The sequence below is a fragment of the Meriones unguiculatus genome, chromosome 18, assembly GCF_030254825.1.
Source record: "Meriones unguiculatus strain TT.TT164.6M chromosome 18, Bangor_MerUng_6.1, whole genome shotgun sequence".
Taxonomy (NCBI): domain Eukaryota; kingdom Metazoa; phylum Chordata; class Mammalia; order Rodentia; family Muridae; genus Meriones; species Meriones unguiculatus.
In genome coordinates this window covers 14,525,688-14,549,589 of record NC_083365.1, presented here as the reverse complement: position 1 = coordinate 14,549,589, position 23,902 = coordinate 14,525,688, and the positions used below count along the sequence as shown (strand labels likewise).

Here is a 23,902-nt window from a genome sequence, read left to right as displayed (position 1 = left end):
TACAGCTGAGTAGTTAGAAAATACATGACAGCCAAGCATGGTGACACACGCCTTTAATCCCAGCACCTGGGAGACAAAGACGGGGGGGGGTGTGAATCTCTGTGAGTTCTGGACCAGCCTGGTCTATAGAGCAAGTTCTAGGACAGCCAGGGCTACACCAAGACATCCTGTCTCAACAAACAAACAAACAAACAACAAAGAAAATATCTGATTGCTTACTACTATTCCCAACCAGGAAAAAAAAAATACACAGAACAAAATAAAATCACCTTTTTTTTTTTTTTGAGACAGGGTTTCTGTATAGCCTTGGCTATCCCGGACTTAATTTATAGACTACTCTGTGAGTGCCCTTGAAATCACAGAGATGTGTCTGCTTCTGCCTCCCTGAGTGCTGGGATTACAGGCATGTGACATTGCGCCTAGCTTAGAATCACATTTTCTAAAAGAAGAGCAATGTGCACACACAAGGTCATAGTTCCATTTGCTCAGATTAGTTCCCAGTGTGTCAAGGTACCTGGGTCAGCGTCCAGATATGCTGATAGAGTTCAAGGGGAAAGTTTCCTTGCTAAAAATGTTTAAAATCCTTCCAGGTGCCCAAGGTGTTATCACTTGGATAGAGTTTGAATGTGGCCCCAAAGGTTCATGTGCTAGCATGATAACCAGTGCAACAGGGTTGGGGTGGTAGAACCTTTAAGAAGTGAGGATTAATAATATGTATTAGATCAAGAGGCCAATACTCTTGGAAGGGTGTTGGAGGTGTGAATTAATTCTTGCAGGAACGGGCTGTTATAAAATCAGACTACCCTACATACTCGGTCCCTTCTGCACATGGCCATTTCCCTTTCTGTTTCTCTGCCAAACGGTCATGTAGTCAAGGAAGCTCTTAACAGCAACATTAAGATGTGGCACAAAGGTCTTCATTTTCCAGAGATCTCTAAGAAGTTTCTTTTCTTACAAAGTACCTGTTCTTGAACATATATGGCACAGCCATATTCACTGGAAGTGTAGAGAGTCATGAAGCCAGCACAGCTGTTTGACACGGTTCCACCAAAGCTGAATGGATGGCTACAATCGCTGTCCTTTTACCTAATAACTGTTGTGTTTTGGTCTCTGTGTGTTTGCACTATTGGGGACTTTCTGTATTATGGTTCCACTTATGTCTTTTCATGAGAAAAATTATGCCTGAGTCTTTTTAGGAAAATCCTAAAATTAACTTTATCTGGGCACTATTTGGACATCTTCCTTATGCCCTGGAGATCATTAAGCACAAATAAGGACACAGCCAGACGAGGCCATTACTTTGGGAATTTTTTTATCTGCTTCCGCGCTAACTTGAACAGTATAATGGTTCAGGGTAAACACAGACTACTGACAACCCCTGACTGACCAGGAGAATAGGTTATAGATTCAAGGGCTCTTTTTATTCTATTCTTAGAGCTCTCGAGAAATACAGACGTCATCTAGGGTACACTTCTAAAGGAATAAAACTCAGTAAATAAAAAGACTATTCCTACTTTATACAGTAGACGATGAGACATATAGTAAAAGAAGTAAGGTATTAGTATTTGCTATTCATAAAAAGATCAGTTTAGATATTTTCTGTTTGGCTGGAATGTTTTCAAAGAGCAAACACTGCTAAAATGCAGGCTGTCATATATTAAATGTATTTGCTTTGGAGGAGACATTGTTAAGGTTCTTTTAATTAGAGTTATAGGGCTAATAATAATAAAATCTGTTCTGTTTGCATTTTCTGATTGCAACTGAACTTGTAACCCTGGACATGTAATCAAAATATCAAACACATACTCTGTGCCACTTAGGCAATCATTAGTCTGTCTTTGTTCTGTAATACTTGTATAAATAAAGAAGCACCTGATTGCTAGTTAATCAGAGCCACAGAACTGATTAGGCCTGGCTGCTAGAGTCAGAGCCATAGAAGCGGCCTGATTGCTAGGCATCTGCAAGATCCCCCTGACTATCTCGCCTGGCTCCCTCCCTCCCTTTGCCATTGGCTCCTTATCTCCTCTGTGGGCTGCCCTGTCAGCAAAGATGCCCACTCTCCTCTTTGTGCTGGGAAAGGCCCCCAGGGAAGGCCCCTGGCACATACATATCAACATAAGACAACTAATACAGATGCTATGTAGTATCCAGCCATGTCTCAAAATATTATAAATTGCATGCCACACTCACCAAAGTGCCTAGGATTTTAAAGGACAAACAGGTAGAAAAATATCAAAAGCACATGGATGTCCATCTAAGTGAATTGAAGATCTAGGTATCTGTAGAGAACACATGATGAGTGGAGGAAACTAGGAGATACTCCTGCTTTCTGTTAAGGATTCAAGAGAAGTCAAAAAGCTTGGGTATGTAGATTATGAAGATCTCAGAAGAAGGTAGAGAAAGGTAGTTGGGAAGAGTTAGCAACTCACTGAAGAAACTTGCAAAACAATGCTTCTTCAATTACACAAGGGTAAGACCAAAGAAATATAATATGGTGGCAATCTACTGCAATACTTCATTTTGACAGAAGTAACATGACATCATTTTAAAAATACCATAGTTAATCAATAACATACATTGGCTTAGGTACTGTTCTGAACATTTTCTTAAACTATTCTATTTGATCCTCACCACAATGACTTAAGAGCTATAGTTTTATAGTTGGGAAACTTGACTCACAAAAGAGATAACCCACTTTCCAAAGATCAATGAAATGCTGGGTGGCTAAGACCAGCTTTGAACCCAGGAGATTGGTTTCAAATCTACACCCTGAACCACTATGCAATGCTGCTTCTGTTTGAATAGGAAAAATACAGAAGTCAATCATTTATTAGTGGGCTATTATGCTGCAAATGTAAAATAGCATGGAAAAATGTACGGGGCAGTGGTTCCTGTGCTCACATGTAAGTACTAGTGAAACTGGGAATGCTAAACATACAGGGTTGTCTCCCCAAAGGGAAAGGTGTATAGACTGTTCCCTTAGCCCCCAGAAGGCTGAGGGCAGAGGTGGTTAACCATATGGTGGCCTCTCCTAGACCCTTCTCATGAGCTTGTTTTCCTTAGTCAATCTATAGAACCTGTCTTTATGGAAGAGGTCACAAGTATTCTACAAAGAGTTTTCATGTAGTCATATCTTATGCTTTATTGTACACATAGGAGTGAGCTAATTACCACCAATTTTTTTTTTTCACCAAATTGTGTTGTGTTTAAGTATGTCTAAAATAAACAGTTTGGGGTCAGAATCTTGAAGTGTGAACCAACAAACAAATCTCGAAGTCTGAACAAATAAACCTGGTACTTCATTGTGTTGACCTGGACTGCCTTCTTATCTCTCACAGACTGACACTCTGCTGACCGTGGAGTTTGCAGAGACCCCCACAAAGCAAGTTACCAAAAACATTTAAATATTCATCAACTTCCATGTCATTTGATTTGAAAGAGTAGAATGTTTACTCATTCCAATCAAATTCTGGCTTTATACCCAGTCATCTTCACAAGGCTAGAGAGCAGCACAGAGGAGAGCAGGTCTCCAGGTGGACAGCCTGGGTAGAGGCAGCCTGGATAGGCAGTCTACAAGCGCTTACACGACCATCTATGTGGGTTACAGCCCCATTGTCCCCAAGGGTCACTCACCTGGACTGGCTGCTTTTGAGACATCCCTCTGTTGTTCTTCCCTACACTCCGACTCACATCAGGTTTGGCAATTAGAAGCCCTGTTCACAAGGGAAAAAAAAAAAGGGAATCTGGTAAAGAGTGCACTGATGGCTTCCTGGTCTTAAGGAAAGATTTGGGGGATGGGGAAAGAGAGTAGAAAGGGAGAGGAAGGAGGGGCCAGTTCTGTATTTCTCCAACAGTGCTCAGAAATAAGTCAGAAAAGTTGATATGAGGTTTGCATTAGTTAGGGTCACTATTGCTGTGATGAAACACCATGACCAAAGCGACTTGGGAAGAAAAGAGTTTGTTTATTTTATTTTTTTTCCCAAGGCAGGGTTTTTCTGTGTCACCCTGGCTATCCTGGAACTCACTCTGTAGATCAGGCTGGCCTCAAACTCAGAGATCCACCTGCCTCTGCCTCCCAATTGCTAGGATTAAAGGTGCGTGCCACTACTACCTAGCAAAAGGGTTTCTTTGGCTTATACTTCCACATCATTGTTCATCATTGAAGAAGTCAAGACAGGAACTCAAACAAGACAGGAACCTGGAGGCAGGAGCTGATGAAGAGGCCATGGATGGGGTGCTGCTTACTGAGTTATTGCCCAGGGCTTGCTTATCCTGCTTTCTTACAGAACCAGGACCACCAGCCCAGGGATGGCATTACCCACAATGGGCTGGGCCCTCCCCAGTAATCACTAATTAAGAAAATGCGTTGGGGGCCTCGAGAAATGGCTCACTGGCTAAGAGCACATGCTGCTCTTCCTGAGGACCTGAGTTTGATTCCCAGCACCCACATCGGGTGGCTGACAACTGTCTGTAACCCCAGCTCTAGGGGGAATCTGACTCTTCTGCGGGCACTTGCATTCATGTGCACATACCCTCCATACACAAAATTAAGACTAATAAACATTAAAGAAAAAGAAAAGAAAAGGTTCCCTCCTTTCACATAACTCCAGCTTGTGTCTAGTTTACATAAATTAGCCAGCACAGGGTTTATTTGAGTTCAGAACAATTAAATCACTTGTTTTTTCACCTCACTATAAAAATAAATACCTATTCTCTGAAGAACTGTTTTCATTAGAACTTTGCCTTGATATCCTTGACTAAGGATTAGAGAAGGATACTTAAGTTGATTATAATAAAGATGTCCATTCCTAATGATAGGAGTCATGAAACTAACCAGAAACCAAAAGCAGGAACTATGTCAGGCCTTACAAAGATTAAGAATCTTTGGAACTATGGGCCTCAGAGCTCCTGGGACCCCAGAAAGTGAGGCACCAAATCAGGTTAACTCACAGGGAGAGGGAACCTGAGGAGACCTGAGGAAACCTGAGGGGCACCATCCTTACCCCACAAAACCAGATTTCCGGGCTTCCTAGGCATATCTCCCCAAGAAGGGTTGGGCTTTCCCCACAGGTGAGAGTCTCAGCCATTATTCAGATCAGCAATCCCTGAAAAGCCAAACACACCAATGCTTACCAAAGGCCTCCTGTGGGATACCTGCCAGAAAAAACAAACTGACAGTATAGGAGGATGACAGAAAGAGTAGACTACACGACTGACAGCCCTTTTAACACTAAGATCCTTTGGCATACTTGTGCCCCACAGACTTGTTCTTTGTTGTTTTGCGTCAGAATCCATGCTACCTGCAGATAGCACCTGAAAATGCAGAACCCGAAGGTGACAAGTTTCTAGTTTATATGTTAATGAATTACAGAACTGCAGAACTGTTTACTATCTATTCAGGGAAAGAGACAAAAAGTAGCACAGTTGCTTTGGTTCTTTAAAACACAGGGGGTTGAGGGTCTGCCTCAATTATGAAATCAGTTGACTGCTCTCTGATCACTCGCCCCTGATAATGCAGCCTTGCCAGGCCACAGACAAAGAAGATCCAAGCAGTCCTGATGAGACTTAACAAGCTATGGGCAGATGGCAATATTGGAGAACTCTCCCTTTCAGTGGAATGGAGGAAGGTGATGAGGGGTAGAGGGAGGGAGGGTGGGACTGGAGGAGTTGAGAGAGGGGGCATCAATCGGAATATATAATGAATGAATTGTGAAGAAAAAAATTTAAATATAAAAAAAACAGCAAAACAAAACAGGGGGTTCACAAAAGAGAAAGTGCCTTTTCTCTTTAGTTTTCCTTTCCAGTCCATTGTTTATGTTTATTGTTTATGTCCATTGTTTATGTTAACAATAAACATGTTTGCTGCATGTGCCACAGAATATGGATTTTCCCAAACTCAAATTATCATGTAGCTCCCCAAATGCTCTTGTCATTTTTCACAAAGCACTGATAACCAGGCCCTGGTCCTCCATTGACTCTGGTTTCTGTGCTCCTTCTTCTAAATTCCCCATTGGTGGCTACCATTCAGCTGTTGGAACTGTGTCACGTTGCCTCTTGCCGCTTGATGCATGCTGCTTCCTATTCCTGAATGCTTTCTCCCTGCTCTATGCTTCCATTTATTTGACCATTACTCACACTCCAGATCTCACCTAGGTTTCCTCCTCGGAGAGCCTTGATTCCTGGGTTGTATATAGCATCAAGCTCACTTCCTTCCCTTAAGTTACATGCATACAAAGCACTTTAAGATTAATGTCCGACTGTCTCATTGCTTTCTTTTTAACATCAATTTTCATTTTATGTGTGAGCATTTTGCCTGCATGTATGTGTATGCACCACGTATATGCTTAGTGCCTGAGGAGGCCAGAATAGGATGTCAGATCTAGAACTGGAGTTACAGACAAAGATGTGGGCTGCCAGGGGTGCTGGGAACCAAACTCAGGCCCCCTGCAAGAACAGCAAGAACTGTTGAGCACTAAACCTCTCTGTCTCCAGCCCTCTGAACTGGTGTTTCACCCCATCCACCATCATCAGCAACTATATGCCTGGTTTTGTATTTCCAGAAGTGGGTATGATATGGCTAAGCTGTGCCATCTTTACACAAGGACTGCCTGTCTTCAAGGGTCTACAAAGGTACTTTGATTAATTTCTTTCCAATTGTTTGTGGCATGTTTCATCTCGTTGGGCCTCTGAAAACCTTTGTGTCCTATATGGCTTACAATGTGAGTAAAGACCCAGGAGAGATTTTTTCCTGTGGTCTGGCTGTAACACAGTGACACACACCCTTTGACCTCTCCAATCACTTATGGGCACCTCCCCTCCCCCTGAAGTTGTTCTTTCTTGGAATATCCCTGTATTCTATTTTCCAACTACCAACTACCCTCCTTGGTTTTTCAAAATGAACTTTTATCTTAAAGCCTTTTCAAATAGGCCAGTTGATGAACAGTCTTCCAGGGTCATTAATAACTCATCAGGGACAATCATTAAAATGCATTTAAAGTACATATTTATAAATGTACTCCTTCATGCTGATATTTTATATATCTATAGTCTCCTGCTTCAGCAAACACTCTGAGACGGGGTGTGTAGCTGTCAGTACTTTCTATCTGACAAGGCCACTTAAAGTTAAGTGATGGCCAAGAAGCAATACTGGGAAGGAAAGTTCTGTGTAGGTGAGGAACATTTCCTGTAAGGTTCACCATTCATTGCTTCTCAGGATGACCCCAGTGGTCTAGGAAATGGGGCAGAGCAAGTTTGAGAATAGAAAAAAAAAAAACATATCCATGCTGAGAAAGGAAGAAATATGGACTTACCTGAGTCCCAGGAGTCAGGAACACGTCGGTTATGCCATTTTCTTTTGGTTTTCCAGCACTGGGAAGGTCTGAGTCCTCAGAAAGTCAGTCTGGAGCCATCACAGTTGGTCCAGCTGCCAGCCACTAGCTTGCCTAAAAGTTAACACAGGGGAAAACCTCTAACATCCCAGATACAAGATAGCCAATACGAATTTCTACCTCAGGCTCCTCTTTGTGCACCTTTGCACTTACACTATGGTAGAATTCTCCTGAACCTGAATACATTACACAAGTACATACTTCTTTTTCATCTGCTTAGTCAAAATAATAAAGATCTGTGAGTAGATCCGTGTCTCAACTAATAATTCATCTCTGCTGTACTCCTGGCTCAAGGGATGCATGAAGACAAATTTGTTTTATTCTTTTTGACCACTGGCTTTTCACATGCAATACCTTCTTTCTCAGAACAAAGATGAGTTTTATGAAAAAACATCTAAGGCCGTTAAAAACCAAAAACAATTAAAGTCCCAAACCCAAACACACAGGATTCTGAATAAAACCCGAGACTTTTCCTATCTTCCAAATGGGTTATTCTCTTTCCTTATGGAGTTCCCACAGGGACAAAAAGCAAGTCGATATCAGAAGCCAACCTGTCAAAGCGGTGAGTTTTAGGGGGGCTGCCTGTCACTGTGCTCTCAGAACCCCAATATGGGACCCAGAAGAAGGAAGCCACGGGCTCCGTCGCTTCAATAAGAGCGCCTCACCTCGGATCCGGGCTCCACAGAGACTGCCTCACCGCCCGCGCCCGCCAGGGAAGGGCGTGAGGGCTCCGGTCGGGTGCACCTAGAGGGGACGTACCCGAGTCCGTCACCGCGCTCCGCGAACTCGGAGGGGCCTGGCGTCAGCTCACGGTGCTAACCCGCCATCTCACCGGCGATAAAGGTACCTTGATCCTTGGGCGGAGCCGCGCCAGCTGGCTGCTCAACTGAACTACAACTCCCAGAATCCTGTGCACCTAGCACCTCGGCCCCTCCCGGCCCTTCCCAGAGGAGCTCGGGGCGCCTTCCTCTACTCCAGCGCCTAGACGATGGAGCTGAACGATGTCACAAACATCGTGAGAGGTTTAGTAGGGAAGGGAACACAGAAGCAGCTTCTGGGGGAAGTGGCGGGGAGAAGAAAAAGGGCAGAGCAAATTGGTCTTCTAGAAGGTGACTCTGCGCATGTGCGGGAGGGAGACGCGCGCTCTGGGGCTGTCTTAAAGCTGTCGCAGCTCCGGACGTGTTCGGGAGCCAACACGTGGTTCCTGGCGACTGAAGAAGGTGTTGCGCTGGTGATGATGTGCTTTGCTATTGTCAAGTCCTTGGGGCTGATGGCGGGGCTGCCTGATTACTAATACTTAGTGCACCAAACCTCAGGCGGTGGGATCTTCGCTCCGGGTGACTGTATACCGAGATCGCGCGCCTTTACCCATGCAGGCTTTCCGTTTTTCATAAGAGGAAATGCCTGGTTGCCTTCCCTACCGTCTTGTTTGCCTGAACTAAGCTTTCAATATCATTTGTTTGTTTGGAGCTATGGTCCAAAGTGCCTATGGCGGCCAGAAGACAACTTGATAGAGTAGCTTGTCCCTTCATATGAGTTCAACTTGGTGGCAGGCATTTCTACCCACGGTACCATGTCCCAGCCTCCACTTTCATTAAACTAGTAACTGGGGGCCGACTTGTAACAACTAACACTTGCTGTGAAATGACTAAGATAAGGCCATCTTGTCCTGACTTTATTTTGTGTCGGCCTAGACACTTCTCAACCCCAACCCCACCAGCCACATTCACCTTGGTGACGTTTTGGGGACTGTCGTGAACATGCGCCAGACGTATTTTGTAATGGCTGAAGATACTGTAGAGCTCTTCAGTATCTAGAAAGCAGATATTACTAGGCCACCTGGATTCCCTCCTTAATGTAACACCCTCCTACAGCCCTGATGTAGTTGTGGTCGTCTTTAAAGGACACCATACCCCTGAGCTTGGACACCAAGAGTCTTCAGAGGCACAGCTTACTCTTGGACTGGCTATTAATAAAAGGACTCAAAACTTTTAATTGGCTTACTTAGCATGGTTGTAAATAACTAGCTCCTTTTGATTATTTCAGTTGCCCATTTGAAGAGAGATGGTTGTGTGTATTGGGGGTGGGAGGGTTTATTTGAAAAACTGACAAAACAAGGAAAGTGGAAGCTGTGACCAACAAAGACCGTCTTATCAGGGGATTGCAAGCCTTGTATATGGAGCTTTATGTTCAGAGGTGGGTAAGAGGCACCAAGGTAGTGATACATTTGGGGTGGTCTACTTCTCCACCCCACAAAATAGTGAAATCAAAGCAAATGAAAATGAAATCAAAGCAAGTGGAGTCAGAGATGGTTTATTTAGCTCATCTCACTGACAGGCCCAGTGTAACTGAGATAGAGATTTACCGTGGTTGATGTGAAGTAAGGAAAGGTGCTTGTGTCAGGCTGCTCTGAGTAAGGAAATGTGGATTTTCAGCCCACAAATTACCTCAACTGAGAAGTGGCCAGGTTCCAGCAGGGTTACTGAATTGGTACTACTGTTAGCCATATCAGAGTGGCCAAGGTAAAACCTTCCTGTCCTGATCTTCAAGCCCTACCCTCTGAACTGTCGGTTTTGTCAATCAAACTTGCTTACTCTATTCAAAAAGGTAACTGAACAATTGCAAGACATATATGTTAAAATTAAACCTACCTACACATAGACAAAATACATGTAATTTTGTGGGTTTTGCCTTTATAAGCCTCAGACTGATATAGCTAAGTGCTGCATCTTGGAAGTGCTCTCAGGTGCAGTCCTGGTCTCACATTCGACACCGATATCTAAAATAAAAGCCTCTTATTAAAATTTATTTATGGTCATGGTGAATCTCTAAACAATCCCAGACGCCCATTCAAAAATTTCCTTGACCTGGACCATGCATGGCTCAGCTATATAACCCAAACAACTCATGTGTTCTACTAAAACAGATGTTACCAGGTTCCCCTGACCTGTACTTGACAATGATGTCATTGTGGATTTGCCTAATAAACACTGTATACCCAAGCTTCAGTGTCAAGAGCTCTTTGGGGACAAGAGCCTGCTCTTGGTCACTGGTTAATAAAGGGCTCTGATCTTGCTTTTTATGCATGGTAGTCTGTAACAGACTGCCTACATGAGCTCTGGGATTCTGTGGATTTGTGAATCTTCAGCTAGTGTATCCTCACTTATCTTCCCATGGGATAACCAGTTTGTATTTACAGAAGATTTGATCCATGTCTCCAGGAACAGGTCACAATGTCAAATTGCCCTTTCTCCAACAGTTCCTACATTTTAGGTAGACCTAAAGCTTCTTGGGTAAAAACTCCTTTTCTTACCATTTCTCTTCCTGACAGTGGGTGAGAACAAAAGTACATCTTAGGGGAGTTTCTTGTGTTCTTCATGTTGTATGGACCACAAACAAGTTGTCAGGGTTCATGCAAATAAACATGGTAGATGAGTGAGAGAGTAGAAATGTTACGTTAGTCCACAGGGAGTCTAGCTAGGCCTTGGGAAAAATCTCAATAAACCTGGCCACTTACTCTTCAAAACAAACAAAAAGTAATAGCAGGAAGGAAAAATACATTCAGTTTTTGTGTGGTCATGTTAGGCCCAGCATGAGCCTAATTTCCAGAAGGGATAAAGAGAACTCAGGTGACAGATCTCATCGATGCAAACTAGCAAGAGGTTTATTTTGACCATTGCGCAATGGGGTCACCCCTGCTGGTCAGCAAAGAGAGGCCCTGGGAGACAAAGGCCTTGGGTTTTTAAAGGACAAGGCGCAGGAATTTTTAGGGGTTGCAGTCTTGGCAATTCAGGATTGGATGAGGTATTTAACTTTTAAAATAAGTGGTTGCATGTGGGCACCCTTAGGTCCGATCAGCCCTGTCGTAAATATCTGGGGAATATCTGACCTTCAAGTCAGTTTGGAATTTCCTGCCATATGAGATATAGCCACAGTTAAAGGTGGGAGAGTGATCAACTCATCCTGTGTCTGTTCTGAGGAGTGGGGGCTGCAGGCTTTGGTCAAAGGTCAGGAGCTATTCAGGAGAAGGATTGGGGCAATTTGGCCCAGTTTCTAAACAAAGTTTATCTCACAGGCTCTGGCCAGTGATTTTCTCTCCACCTAGTAGAGATCTCTGCTTGTTCTCTTCCTTATCTCTGCCCTCACAAATGGCTAATGTCAGGAACTTTTACATTCCTCTGTTCTCTGGAGAAGCACTGAGAGGCTTTGATTAACATGGGCCTAAAACTTGAAAATATAAGTTATAAGGCAATTAAAAGAAACATAGGTTACAAGGTTAGTCTGATTCTTTCAGTCACATTGGGAAGACATATGTAAAAGTTGTCTTTGGGTGTCAGTGGCAGGTAGCTGTAGGCTCTGAAGGGGAAAGAGCAAAGGAAAACCTAGAATTTGCATAGCTAGTTATCATAGGTGTAAAATCACTGACCAGTGGCTTGGGCAGATGGCAAAGTCTTACGAGCATCAGACATTGCTGTTGCTGCTGGTAGTACAGACTAACTTTACAAAAGGAAGCTATAAATTGACCTCCCCACTGTTTTCAGGCACTTTTACCAAAAGTCCATTCGTAGTGTGGATTTGCCTCAGTCTCATTTCATTGATAATGGCAGAGTATCTTAGACAAATACTAATATTTGACACTCAAATTTATTTTGAAGAACTCAGAACTCTCAGAAAGAGTCAACAGACGTGTCAATAGTCCCTTTAATTTTTCTGGACATTATGAAACATTAGGTATTATCTACACACAGATCCTGTGACATTTTTCTTCAAGGTGCGTAAATTATATATATATTATGTACATCAAATGTATTCCCTGAAAGTTTTCTGCTTCAAAAGAGACCAAAATTAATTTATGTTTAGTAGCATGGGAGAGGCAGCTTCCTCTCAGGTCTAAGAGAAACTCACTTTGATCTACTGGAATACACAAGCTCTTTCCCAGGCTTTACCTTGCAGAAAACGAATACAGACTCCCAAAGTCAAGGTTGCCTCATACCTGACTTTAATACAACAAAATACAGGGTTTCATCTGGGAAACAGATGTGTTTGGGTACTTAGGATCGAATGTTAGGTGATGGGAGAGTGAACTAAGGAAGATTTTAAATATCCAGAGGTATTTCATTCAATAGAGAAGTATTTTAGGTCTGGAACATTGGGCAGAAAGGGGCCATGTGGAAAGGCAGAGCTAAGTTACATGCAAAATGCAACTCTGCTTCTAGTATCATCCAAGTGTCAAGGTGCCTGTTTATGTTCTTAGCCCTCAGGTGTGGATTCTACCTCAAGTAGAAGTCAGCAGAATGGCACTTAGCTGATAAATATGCTTTAGGTTTCCCTTCCTCATTCACGGTGATGCGTGGGGCCCAAACTGTGTAGACTGAATGGACAGATACACACCAGATGACAGACACAGGAACTTATTTATTTAGGAGGCTTCTTTGTTACTGTGCCAGGGCTTAGTATTCATCTTGAGCAATTAAGAAGGAAGAAATAGAACTTAGAAGTGACTACTGGGATGTTAGAGGCCAGATTGTGAAAACTTAAGATAGGAGGTAGACCCAAGCAGGTTTTGAATGGAGACCTGAGTATTCATTTAGATAAACATTTATTGATCACCTAATATTTGAAAGGCACCCTGTAAGACAGAGACCTATTAAATCACACCTCCAAGTGCTTCAATCCAGTTGAGAAGATAATTCAGGCATATAAATTATAAGACAAAACTTAAGAGCATCTTACTGTAGTAGACACTGAAGGCAGTCCCATACTGAAGATCTGGCTTCACCTTGTGTTGTCTAGAGTATGTTACTAAACCTCTAAACTTCAGTGTGCTCATCTGTGAAATTCAGACAGCAAAAAGACCTATTTCTCAGCATGAAGATCAGCTGATCTTGTCCTCGAGTAGAACATGGTTTGAATGAGAATCGCCCTACAAGCTCATATATATTTTAATGTCTGGTTCCCAGTTGATGGAGTGTTTAGAAAGGGTTAGGAAGTGTGGCTTTGTTGGAACAGGTGTGCCACTGGGGGTGGGTTTTGAAGTTTCAAAAGCTTGTGCCAAGACCAGTGTGTCTGTCTGTCTGTCTGTCCCCATCTCTTGGCCTACTGCTTGTGGATCGTATATAAGCTCTCAGCTACTGCTCCAGCATTGTGCCTATCTGCTGCCATGCTCCCTGCCACGATGGCCACAGACTCACCTTCTGGAGCTAGAAGCAAGCCCTGGAAATGATTTCTTTTATAAGAAATCTGCACAACAGAAAAGTAATCAAGATGCCTGGCTTCACTTTGTGTGACCTACAGTACGTTACTTGATCTCTCTAAACTTCAGTGTGCTCCTCTGTGAAATTCAGACAGCAAAAGGGCCTGTTTCACAGATTTAGCGAGAGGATCAGTCATTATAGCCCTTCTAAAAATTCACTGAGTGTTTACTCCAAGGTAAGTGCTTAATAAGTGCTATTACTACTACTAGTAGCACTAGGAGGGTAAATGCTGGGGCACAAGACAGCAAGCTTCTAAAGATGCTTCTGAAGAAAATGCTGTTCTCCCATAACTGTGACACTCCCCTCCTGCCTGCAGCTATTAAAGTACAGTGATAACAGGCCTGTCCTCACAAGGTATGTCTGTAGATTCCCCTCCTCTAATACCCATCCAGCCGTCTGGCAATCTCTTCAGTGTCTTTTGCAGTGCTGGGGATCAAGCTGCAGGGCCTCATGCATGCTAGCAGTATTCTACCACTGAGCTACGCCCAGCCTCCACCCAAAATGTTGACTCTGGAGCTTCCTGTTGTAGCTTCTGCACTCCACATTGCTTCTGTAGTACAGTGAGTGCACTGTTTACTTAGACATTGGAGCAGAGGTGGGGCAGGAAGATAGTGGCCAGAGTTGGCGGAATGAGCAAAGGCTGGATTTGTCGATGACAAGGAGACTTACTGAGTTTCTAGAAAGGCCCTTTGTTTAGCTCAGGCTTCTCCCCTGTTCAGTCTATCCCTTGTTTGGCGTAACGCCTCTGATGTTGAATAACGGAGGACTTGGAGCTGAACTCTTTGCCGCACACACCGCACTCAAAGGGTTTCTCCCCTGTGTGAACTCTCTGATGCCGTGTGAGCCGGCACCTCTGGCTGAAGGCTTTCCCACACTCACTGCACTCATACGGCTTGTCTCCAGTGTGTATCTTCTGGTGCTGTGTGAGAGAAGAGCGGTCAAAGAAAGCTTTGCCACAGTCACTGCACTGAAAGCGTGGCTCCCCGGTATGTACTTTCTGGTGTCTGTTTAGGGACGTGACACCATAGAATGCTTTCCCACATTCACTGCATTCGTAAGGCTTCCTGCCCGTGTGGATCAGCAGGTGACGAGTGAGGATGCTCTTCTGGCTGAAGGCTTTCCCACACTGCTGACATTCGTAGGGACTCTCCCCAGTATGGATTCTCTGGTGGCGAGTGAGGGATGAGCGGTCAAAGAAGGCTTTGCCACACTCATTGCATTTAAAAGGCTTCTCTCCTGTGTGGATCCGGTAATGCACTGTTAGGGACGACCGGTCAAAGAAGGCTTTGCCACATGCACTGCACTCATATGGGCTCTGTCCTGTGTGGAACATCAGGTGTCTGCTGAGACTGCTCCTGTGGCTGAAGGCCTTCCCACACTCAGGACAGTCATAGGGCTTCTCTCCGGTGTGAGCCCTCTGGTGGCGGATGAGTGAGGAATGGTCAAAGAAGGTCTTCCCACAGTCACTACATTCCTGGTCTTGATGTTTACTGAGGATTTTCTTGGACGGGGCTGACCTTTGCTGCAAGCTCTTATCCAAGGAAAGGGGTTTCTTGCAAGTCTCTACTTTAGAACTTTTCTTCTCTGGTTCCAACCCACCTGCTAGAATTTGAACTTCACGTTTCGGGCACAGAGAACTTCGCTTTCTATAGCTTTCTCTTGGTGTTCCTTCTGAAGCACCTAGGATCTCAGACTTAGTCTCGTGGTCTGCAACAAAGAGAAAACACAGATGCAGTTTCTTCTCTGGACTAGGAGACATGACAGAAGAGACAGATGGTATGACAGATGTAAAGGTAATGCCCGGTCACGACACAGCTCATTTCTAAGACAGTTCTTACACTCTGGGAAAGCCAAAAGCAGGGAGAAATTTGACAGCAGATTTCTCAGAATACAGGAGAATGGATCTGGGATTGGGGCCAATAGCTTAAATAGGGTGGGCTGAGCAGAGAGCTGGGTGACCAATAAAAATATCAGAGGTGTACACAGGCAAAAGGTTGCTATTCTGAAAAAAGAGTTGGTGAATACAGATAAAATAATACTTTTTCTGTTTGGTTGGGGGTTTTGTTTTTTGTTTTCTTTGTTTGTTTGTTTTGAGATGGGGTTTCTCTGTATAACAGAGCCCTGGCTGTCCTGGACTTCATTTGTTGGCCAGGCTGGCCTCAAACTCACACAGATCCACCGCCTTTGCCTCTCAAGCACTGTGTTCACTACCACACCAGGCTCAGATAAATAATACTTGAAAGTGTAGAAGGGAGAAAAAGAAAACTGATGAATAACAGGAAACAAACATGCAAACAGACAACCTGAATGTGATAGGAGATTCCTAACATGCTTCCCATACACAAATAACAGAAACAAACAAAACTCTGCCCATCCTGTTCAAACCTGGTTACCTAGAGAGATGCTCCCTGGCCGTTCTTTTTCCTCAGATCCATGAAGACCCTGCATCCACGGCTCACCCCTTCTCTTCAATTGAAGAATCATATCAGGTCGAGGAACAGGAAGCCCTGCTCAAGGAGAAAAAGTAAGTAAAGCAGGTGGCTGCTATAATGAAAAAGCCTAACCATTCCAAAACTTAGTCTCTGGCCTCTAAGAGACTCTTCCAGAAATGTAGAGTGCAGACCAGAGAAACCTGAGGGAAGGTCAGGACTGAGGCGCTTGAAGGAACAAACAGCCAGCACCAGGGTAGTGCCCACAAAAGCCACCTCAACTCACAGGCAGCGAATGGAAGCTTTCCATCTAGACACTGGCAGGATAGAGGCCCTTGGCTCAAGAGTATGAAAAAAAAATCATCTTGACTGAAAAAGCCTCCTTGTTTGCTCATATTTAGCATAATGCTTTTATTGAAATGAGTCAGTTGTGTTCACTGTAGAAAAATTAGGTTATGTATAAGCAAAAAAAATAATAATAATTACCTTTCATGCTTTCTATTAATTTTTCTTTCCTTTTCATTTTGAGCTTATATGTGATTCTGTTAAAGACTGGATAATGAGGGGTTGGGGAGATGGTTTAGTAGGTGCACCAAGTCTGTTAAAATAGGTTTGCTTCTTATAACCCAAATGATACAAGAGAGAACCAGCTCCCTCCAGTTGTCCTCTGACCTCTACATATATGCTGTAGCACATGGATGCCCCCAGTAAATAAAGAAAAATGCAATAAAATAAATGTTTATAAGAACTTTACAAACCCTGATAACGAAATACTGACTGTTAAACTGAAGTTCATTTAATGTAATACATTTAAAACATTAATTTTAATTAGCACAGATCTACAATGTTTTAATGGCTATATAATAGTGTATAGATAAATAATTTAGCAAATCCCTACCAACAGACAGTTTACTGGTTTTAATGTTTTGCTATTCATGTACAGTAGTGTGACAAATGTCTCCTGGTATGCTGTATGAACTGGTAATCCTATTACATTCCTTGGGTCAATTTCTAGAAGCAATCATATCCATAGCCACATGAACAAAGTTAGAGCTCACTCCTGGAAACACCTGAGCCCCATGTTCCCCATGCATGGGTTCTACTCTGGGAGACAGGTGCTTTCCCCTGCCTGAGAAGCACCTGTGTGCTGTGTGCTGGTTCTCCTCTGACAGACTGGCCACTCTCATCCCTTCTGTGGCTTCTGGGCTCTGACCTCAGGAATTCCATACTGTCTAATATTACCACTCTTCCAAAACCTCAGGATCTTCTGCAATGCCAACTGAACACTCTGTTCTGTTTGGGATATGACTTTGCCTGTTTAAGATAATCCAGAAGTATTTCTGTATGTGTGTAGGTATTAAACAGAAAGCCTTGCACATGCTAGGAAAACACTGTAAAACTTAGCTACATCTTCAGCCCAATATGTGCTTTTATATATAAATCGGCAATGTGAGCTTGACTGTTATCTGCTGTTTTAGCTTGTTTCTGCATCTCTGTACTCCTGCTTCCAAAGTGGCGAAAGTACACACTACTGTGCTTGGCTTCAGACTCTTATTCTGGAAGCTTCTGAGAGTTCTTGTTACCTAGAGGGACTTTACTTTACATCACTAACAGCTGACATCAACAATAGCTCTTAATTTCCCCTTTGTCACATAAGTGTAATTACAAAGTACCTTTTATAGATATCTAAGATTGTCATTAAAACAAATATTCAGAATCAAGCACATTTCTGATAACCTTTCTCCTTTTCACGGGTTCAAAGGAAGCTCTGGCTTCCATGAAGGGATTTGATATCTCTGCTCACCAAGATGGCTCCTTATTCTGCCAGATGGAACTGAGGGTATTACTTGCTGGCATGCCAGAAGACATGGACCTATTAATTTTTCTGCTTGCTGCTTCCAGAAAGCCAGATCCCTACGTACAACACAAATGCTCTGCTCTATCCTCTAGACTGCCTTCTGTTGCTGAACGAGGAGGCCCGTGGTTTCCTAGTGCTGGTAACATCAGGGCAGCCATCTGTCCAGGGCTGGGTTCACCAGCTGTGCACCTAAAGCCACCTCCTTTGACTCTTTTGCCTGTCTGATGGCTCTGAACTCAGGTAGGGGTTGAAGAGGTAGTGATCCTCAGCCTATGTGACCCACTCTGGTTCAGGACACGTTCTGACTCCTCACAGAAAGCCTCCTTACCCAGTGAGATGATACTCTCATAGTTTTCCAGCATCACTGCCTTGTAGAGTGCCCTCTGCACAGGGACCAGACACCTCCACTCTTCATCTGAGAAAGTCACGGCCACATCTTCAAATGTCACTGATGCCTGAAAACACAACCACACTCTCCCTTATAACCCTTTTCTTTCATGTTGACTGTTTTGTTTTTCTTAAGACAGGCTCTTAAGTCTGAGTGCTCTATAGCATGTACCACACACTCTAGCCTAAGCCAGCCCTCTTTGATATATGGGGGCTGACTCTCAGTCCAGAACTGGCTGCACCAAAGGCACAGTCAAGACAGAACCACTGATCTAGAATCCTCCAGCAGATCTATTCTGTCAGCTTTTGGGAAAGTCAGGTAGAGCAACAGCTACAGGTGTTCTAAGCTTGGTGACAGGCTAGCAGTAGGCACAGGCTCAAGGTGCTGAAGATCATTTTACTTTGGAGCCTTTCAATGGCCTAGGGGTGGAGGGTTGTAAAGGAAGACTCTCAGGATAAAGAGGGTGACTACATGTTGGCAACTAGTAACAGTATTTTGGAGAAAAAAAAGTCCTCCTCACCTGACATCTGGTAGGTGGAGACACAGCAGCCATTCCCTCCTACGCTGTTCTGGTAGGGAAAGACAGAGTCCTAGTGAGGAAGAAGTGTGGGATGAGAGAAGGTATGAGAATAACCAAACCCAGGGTCTTCTGATCCGTGTGGCAAGGCCCCTCCATATACCAGTGAGCAATGCAACCAGCTTCATCCCCATAACCTTACAAGAGGCAATCAAAGCAAGGCCAAGGGCACACCATGCTCATTCTAGAGTGAGAACAAAAGCTATGGATATTGAAACTGCAGTGCAGTGTCTGCTAGCCCATCATCTTCAGGGTAGAGTTCTGTTCCTACGAGTCAGAACACAGTAAGACTTACATATTCACATTTAATATTGCCCTGAATGTTTACTGAGAAGAAACCATAAGCAACTTTACAAATGACTATGTGCATAAGACAACACCTCTTCAGAGGAGTAGCATCCATTTATTGCATCCATGTTTGATGCTGTTAAGACTCCTCACTCTTAAGACATCTCACTTCTAGAACTACACTGGGCAATTAGTAACTAGTAGCTCTACTGGAGACATCCTAGTTTGCTTTCTCTTGCTTTAATGAAACACTGACCAAAAGCAACTCAGGGAAGAATGGGTTTATATGGCCCACAGATTATAGAATATTACCAAGGGAAGCCTAGGCAGGAACCTGAAGGCAGAAACCGAAGCAGAGACCTAAAGGAACACTGCTTGCTGCCTTGCTCAGCTACCTTCTTATACAGCCCAGGCCTACCCTCCCAGGGGTGGCATTATCCACAGTGGGCTAGGCCCTCCTATATCAATCAGCAGTTAAGAAAATGGCCCACACAAACATGCTCACAGACCTGTGGGGACAGCTGGATTGAGATTCTCTCTTCCTGAGTATGTATTCAGTTGACAAAAACTATGACAGATATGATCCAGGACGAAAAGATCCTTCTTTGTGAACATGAATTTTTAAAGTGTTGGGACATTATGTAAGCGATGAGTCAAAAAGATATCAGGAGGTGCTGAAGTAATCACGGGACCAGGAGTGCAGTCACCAGAAGACAGAACCAATGCTTGTGGCTCACAGTGGTGGAACACTGGCGCTCATGGGCAGTGCCAGATGAGTTAAGGAAGTGAGCTCCAGTTCCATGGATTTCCAGAAGACTCTTATCCTCTTCGACCTCCCTTTGCTTGGGTTAGCTGAACGTCTCTCACCTTCTCACAGTGAGGAGTCTAACTACAGACCGGTAGGTGCGGTGGTGCGTGTTTGTAGCCTCGCCACCCCCTTAGTCCAGGCTGGAGGGACTGAGGGAGAAGCGCTGCAGCTTTCTTAGCTCAACTGGGATCTATGGTTTTGATGAGAGGGAGGAGCAATATTACAAGCAGGGAAAGCCTTGAGTCTCGAATAAGTAAGAGGCAGATCTTTATCACATAAAGAATTACAAAAGAAAAAAAAAGATTTACTTAGGGGCTGGTAAGGTGGCTCAGAGGTTAAGAGCACTGGCTGTTCTTCCAAAGGTTCTGAGTGCGATTCCCAGCACCCACATGGTGGCTCACAACCATCTACAATGAGATATGGTGCCCCATCTGGTGAGCAAGAATATATGAAAGGCAGAATACTGTATACATAATAAATCTAAAAAAATAAAAGAATTACTACTGAGATTAGATATGGGGAGTCTTAGTCATGAACAACACTGGAGGGAAGATGAACATGGAGAAGCCAGCAGAGGTCAAACTACATCAAAAGGTGCTTTGGGAGGGATTTCAGCATAGTTGTGTCCTCATTAGATATGTATTTTAGGAATGATATGTCCATTGGGATGAGTAGCACGGGCCTTTAAACAGACAGTCTCAGATTGGCCAATTCTCTGCTGGAATTTATTCTAGAAACATGAGAGAATAGTTACAATGCTTTTAGTTAACCATCACCAACATATCTTTATTGAAGGTTATCTGCCAGCCAACTTCTTAAGCACATTACACATATCGTCTGTTTTAATCTTTAAATAATGCAACTAAAATCTAAACTCTTCTAAGCATCTACAACAGAAAACTTGCTTAAATAATTTATTGTCAAGAGGACAGACACGCAATGGAACACTATTAAACATCATCCTAACTAGTACTTTTGAGCACTTGTTCTCATGAGGCTCTATGCTAAGTGCTTCTTACAAGTATAATTTAATTCCATCCTTGTACATCAATAAGAGGTACTATGTCACAGCAATTAAGGCATCCAGGCTTTGGAAAAGGCTGAGGAAAAAGCCTCCCTGGGAGCTTTTAATTCTGTGTTATAATTTATTTCCATTGAAAGACAGCCACAAAGTTAAGCAGACTAAAATAGAAACCCCTGCAACACATCCCAGCATTTTGGGAAGCCTGATATGCACAACTGAAATTTCATAGAAAACAGAAGTATGGTGACATACACCTGTAATGCCGGCACTTGGAAGGCTCAGGCAGGAGGACTCCTGGCTTACCACCGGGTGAAGTTACAAAATAAGACTGTATCTCCAATGTTAAAAAAATACCAGGGAAAAGATAACTGGTAAACTACAATCAACCTCAGTAGAGTAATAGACAACTGGTCGTCAGACGGACTTCTAGACATATGATGATTACTGGTGGTTTGCTCTTAAGTTGTGTTTGACTTTTGGTCAGAACGTTACCTCTAGAATTGCTCCCCCAAAGTTTATTTGTGTTGATCTCATTTAAAGCCCACAAAATACCCTGCTTGGCGGGTCTTACCCCGATACTCTGGCTCTTGTAAGGGCTCAGTATAGTTCCTTCGCCCTTATGTCCCACTATTCCTTGACAGTGCACTCCAGTCAAAATCGTCTCAAATCTGCCTAAAGCCATTTGCCATTTCCTTTGGGGTTTTCTTCACCTCAAATCCGGTATCCTCCAGGAGCATCCTATGCTCACGCCAGGATATTCCGGCGCAGGCTCGGGGCGAGAAGCTGACCTGGGGGACTGCATGAGTGGAGTGGTCGCCAACATCCATTATGGAAAAAAAGAAGACTGGGACCTCCAACTTTGAAAGTACAGGACTCTGACACACAGTGGACGTACCCACAAGGACACTGATAGCAGTGCCTATGTCCGTGCCCCACGGAGCCTATGCACACAGGACAGGATGGCTCTCGGTCCGCGGCTCTCGCGGAACCTCGGTCCGCCAGGACACGCCCACTAGTCCTCCCCCAAGTCCCCAGAGTCCCCGTCTTTCCGACACTGCGTCCAACGGCGTCTCGAAGACCTAGACCCGCAGCCCTCACCTTCGGCAAGAGTGCTAGGAACCTGCGAACGCCTCACCGCCTCCGGTCGGGAAGGCAGTGCGCCTGCGCGCTCGGCCTCTGAGCGCCAATCAAAGTGCTGCCCTCGCGTGGACTTCATTTCCCAGAAGCCTCGACAGCTGGCGCGCTAAAAGATGACGTAAAAACCCGCAGAAAGTTGCACTCCAGATCTGTGGTGCTGAAATGGATGGGACCGGGGTGTGTGGTGTGTGTGCGTGTGTGTTGTGTTGTGTTGTGTTGTGTTGTGTTGTGTTGTGTTGTGTTGTGTGTGTTACTAAACCTGGAGAATAGCTATCAGGAGAAGGCGGACCTGAGCAGAGCAGCCACCTGAGGAAGGGCCTAAGATAGCACAAGTCCGATTTCTGGTTCGTTTTCGGTTTGCCTATCTTTTCTGAAAGCCAGGGTTCCCGGTTCTTAGTCGCCTTTCAGTGGAGTATCCCAGATACATGAGCCTAGAAACATACCTATTCCAGTCTTCCGCCAAGAATTCTTAGCTGGACGGGGTGTCTCATGCCTTTAATCCCAGCACTCCGAAGGCAGAGGCAGGCGGATCTCTGTGAGTTCGAGGCCAACCTGGTCTCCAAAGAGAGTCCCGGACAGCCAATGTAATACAGAGAAACCCTGTCTGGGGGGGAAAAAAAAATCTTAGACAGTTCTCACTGTTTTGGTCAGACCCTGGATTGGGTGTGTGTTTATTGAGACAAAGCCTCTGTATGTAGGAGCTATACAGGCTTTAAACTTTTTAGCTCAGTGTGTGTGTGTGTGTGTGTGTGTGTCAAGGCCTCTATGTAACCCTAGGAGGCCTGAACTCTGCCTCTCTAAGCCAGCAGGATTTCACCCCAGCATGTGTCTCTTGAATCATTATTGGTAAAAATAGAACTCTTGGGATTTTCATTCTTTATAACAGCAGCCTGGCCTCAAACTCAGAGCTCCACCTTCCTCTGCTTCCAAAGTACTTTAAAGTGTGCACTGCCCTGCCTGTCAAGTTTCTAAGGAAAAGACTCAATCTGTAACAGAGAAAAAAGTCAATTACTGAATCTTCATTTGGCCCCAGGATATCTGGATTTGCACCCTCTCTGACCTAAGAGACAGCTTTGGGCTTTTCTGGGACTAACTAGGTACTGCAGAATATGGATTGCAGCATTTAAGGAAATAGGCCAGTCTGTGGGAAACTAAATGAGAGCTCCAAACCTTTGTAATCGAGGTACCAAAGAATAGTCTTTTACCAAAAGAATAGTCTTTTACCAAAGCAGGATTGATAACAATCCTCACTGGACCGCTGGGTATTGAGGTGGTCCATAGTATACCTATCTGAACAACTAGACCCAGAAGCCCCAGATGACCCCAGTATCTGCAGGGACGGACAATGACTCTTTAATCTCCCATTGCTATCTCTACACCTCCTTCCTAAAAAAATGATCTCTGTAGCTATCAAGTAGATCCCTCCAATGCCAGTCTTTCTTAAATAGAACCTACAGTTTCAAAGAAGTGAATTCTTCTACTGAGTAAATACATACCTCCCTGGTGTTACACACTTACGCTGCTCTCTGGAAGGAAAGAGATTTACTGAACTCCAAGTGCAGCTCCTTCAAGTATTGACCACAGGTTTTGTCTCTTATGCACAACATCCCAAAACTCTCCAGTGTTGCCATGTCTGCTACACGGAATACTAAAGGGATGGCTTACTCCTCAAAGGAGGGAATAGATTACATCACTAGACTGCCAAGGTGCCCTAATTTTTGTTGACCTCTTTCCCCTCTGTCAGTCTGATG

General features: G+C 44.0%; 2 protein-coding genes across 9 annotated transcripts in view; both read right to left on the bottom strand.

Annotated features, from left to right (window-relative positions):
* Positions 1-8,491, bottom strand: part of Znf892 (zinc finger protein 892) — a 35,194-nt gene extending 26,703 nt beyond the window's left edge. The window contains exons 1-4 of one of the 4 annotated variants that reach the window (XM_060371875.1): positions 8,054-8,490; positions 7,311-7,442; positions 5,004-5,105; positions 3,634-3,713 (exon numbers count right to left, since the gene is read on the bottom strand). The gene's annotated coding sequence lies outside the window, so the exon portion shown is untranslated. Of the gene's footprint in view, positions 1-3,633; positions 3,714-5,003; positions 5,106-7,310; positions 7,443-8,053 lie in introns of all 4 variants that reach the window. The other 3 variants (XR_009587460.1, XM_060371874.1, XM_060371876.1) reach the window with 3 other exon arrangements.
* A 3,522-nt stretch (positions 8,492-12,013) lies between these two features.
* Znf2 (zinc finger protein 2) lies at positions 12,014-22,161 on the bottom strand. Of its 5 annotated transcripts, none has more exons than XM_060371871.1 (6): positions 22,113-22,161; positions 19,692-20,720; positions 18,838-18,907; positions 18,258-18,384; positions 16,036-16,149; positions 12,014-15,349 (listed from the first exon to the last, which is right to left on the bottom strand). In XM_060371871.1, exons 3-6 carry the CDS (start codon positions 18,868-18,870, stop codon positions 14,358-14,360), a joined length of 1,266 nt encoding a protein of 421 aa, XP_060227854.1. In that variant the 5' UTR covers positions 18,871-18,907; positions 19,692-20,720; positions 22,113-22,161; the 3' UTR covers positions 12,014-14,357. The 5 variants fall into 5 exon arrangements, with proteins under 5 accessions (XP_060227854.1, XP_021508275.2, XP_060227856.1 ...); XM_021652600.2 differs by lacking the exon at positions 22,113-22,161 and adding an exon at positions 21,725-22,102; XM_060371873.1 differs by lacking the exon at positions 22,113-22,161 and adding an exon at positions 21,725-22,102 and having other exon boundaries at positions 18,838-18,886.
* Between the last annotated feature and the right edge of the window lie 1,741 nt (positions 22,162-23,902).

Excerpts from the sequence above, each read along its gene's own strand:
- Znf2 (XM_060371871.1), bottom strand. The coding sequence starts at position 18,870 with ATGGCTGCTGTGTCTCCACCTACCAGATGTCAG. Across the intron at positions 16,150-18,257 it reads TGAGAGTATCATCTCACTGG|GGCTTCCTGTTCCTCGACCT; the intron begins GTAAGGAGGCTT and ends CTCCTTGAGCAG. Across the intron at positions 15,350-16,035 it reads GCCAGGGAGCATCTCTCTAG|ACCACGAGACTAAGTCTGAG; the intron begins GTAACCAGGTTT and ends TCTTTGTTGCAG.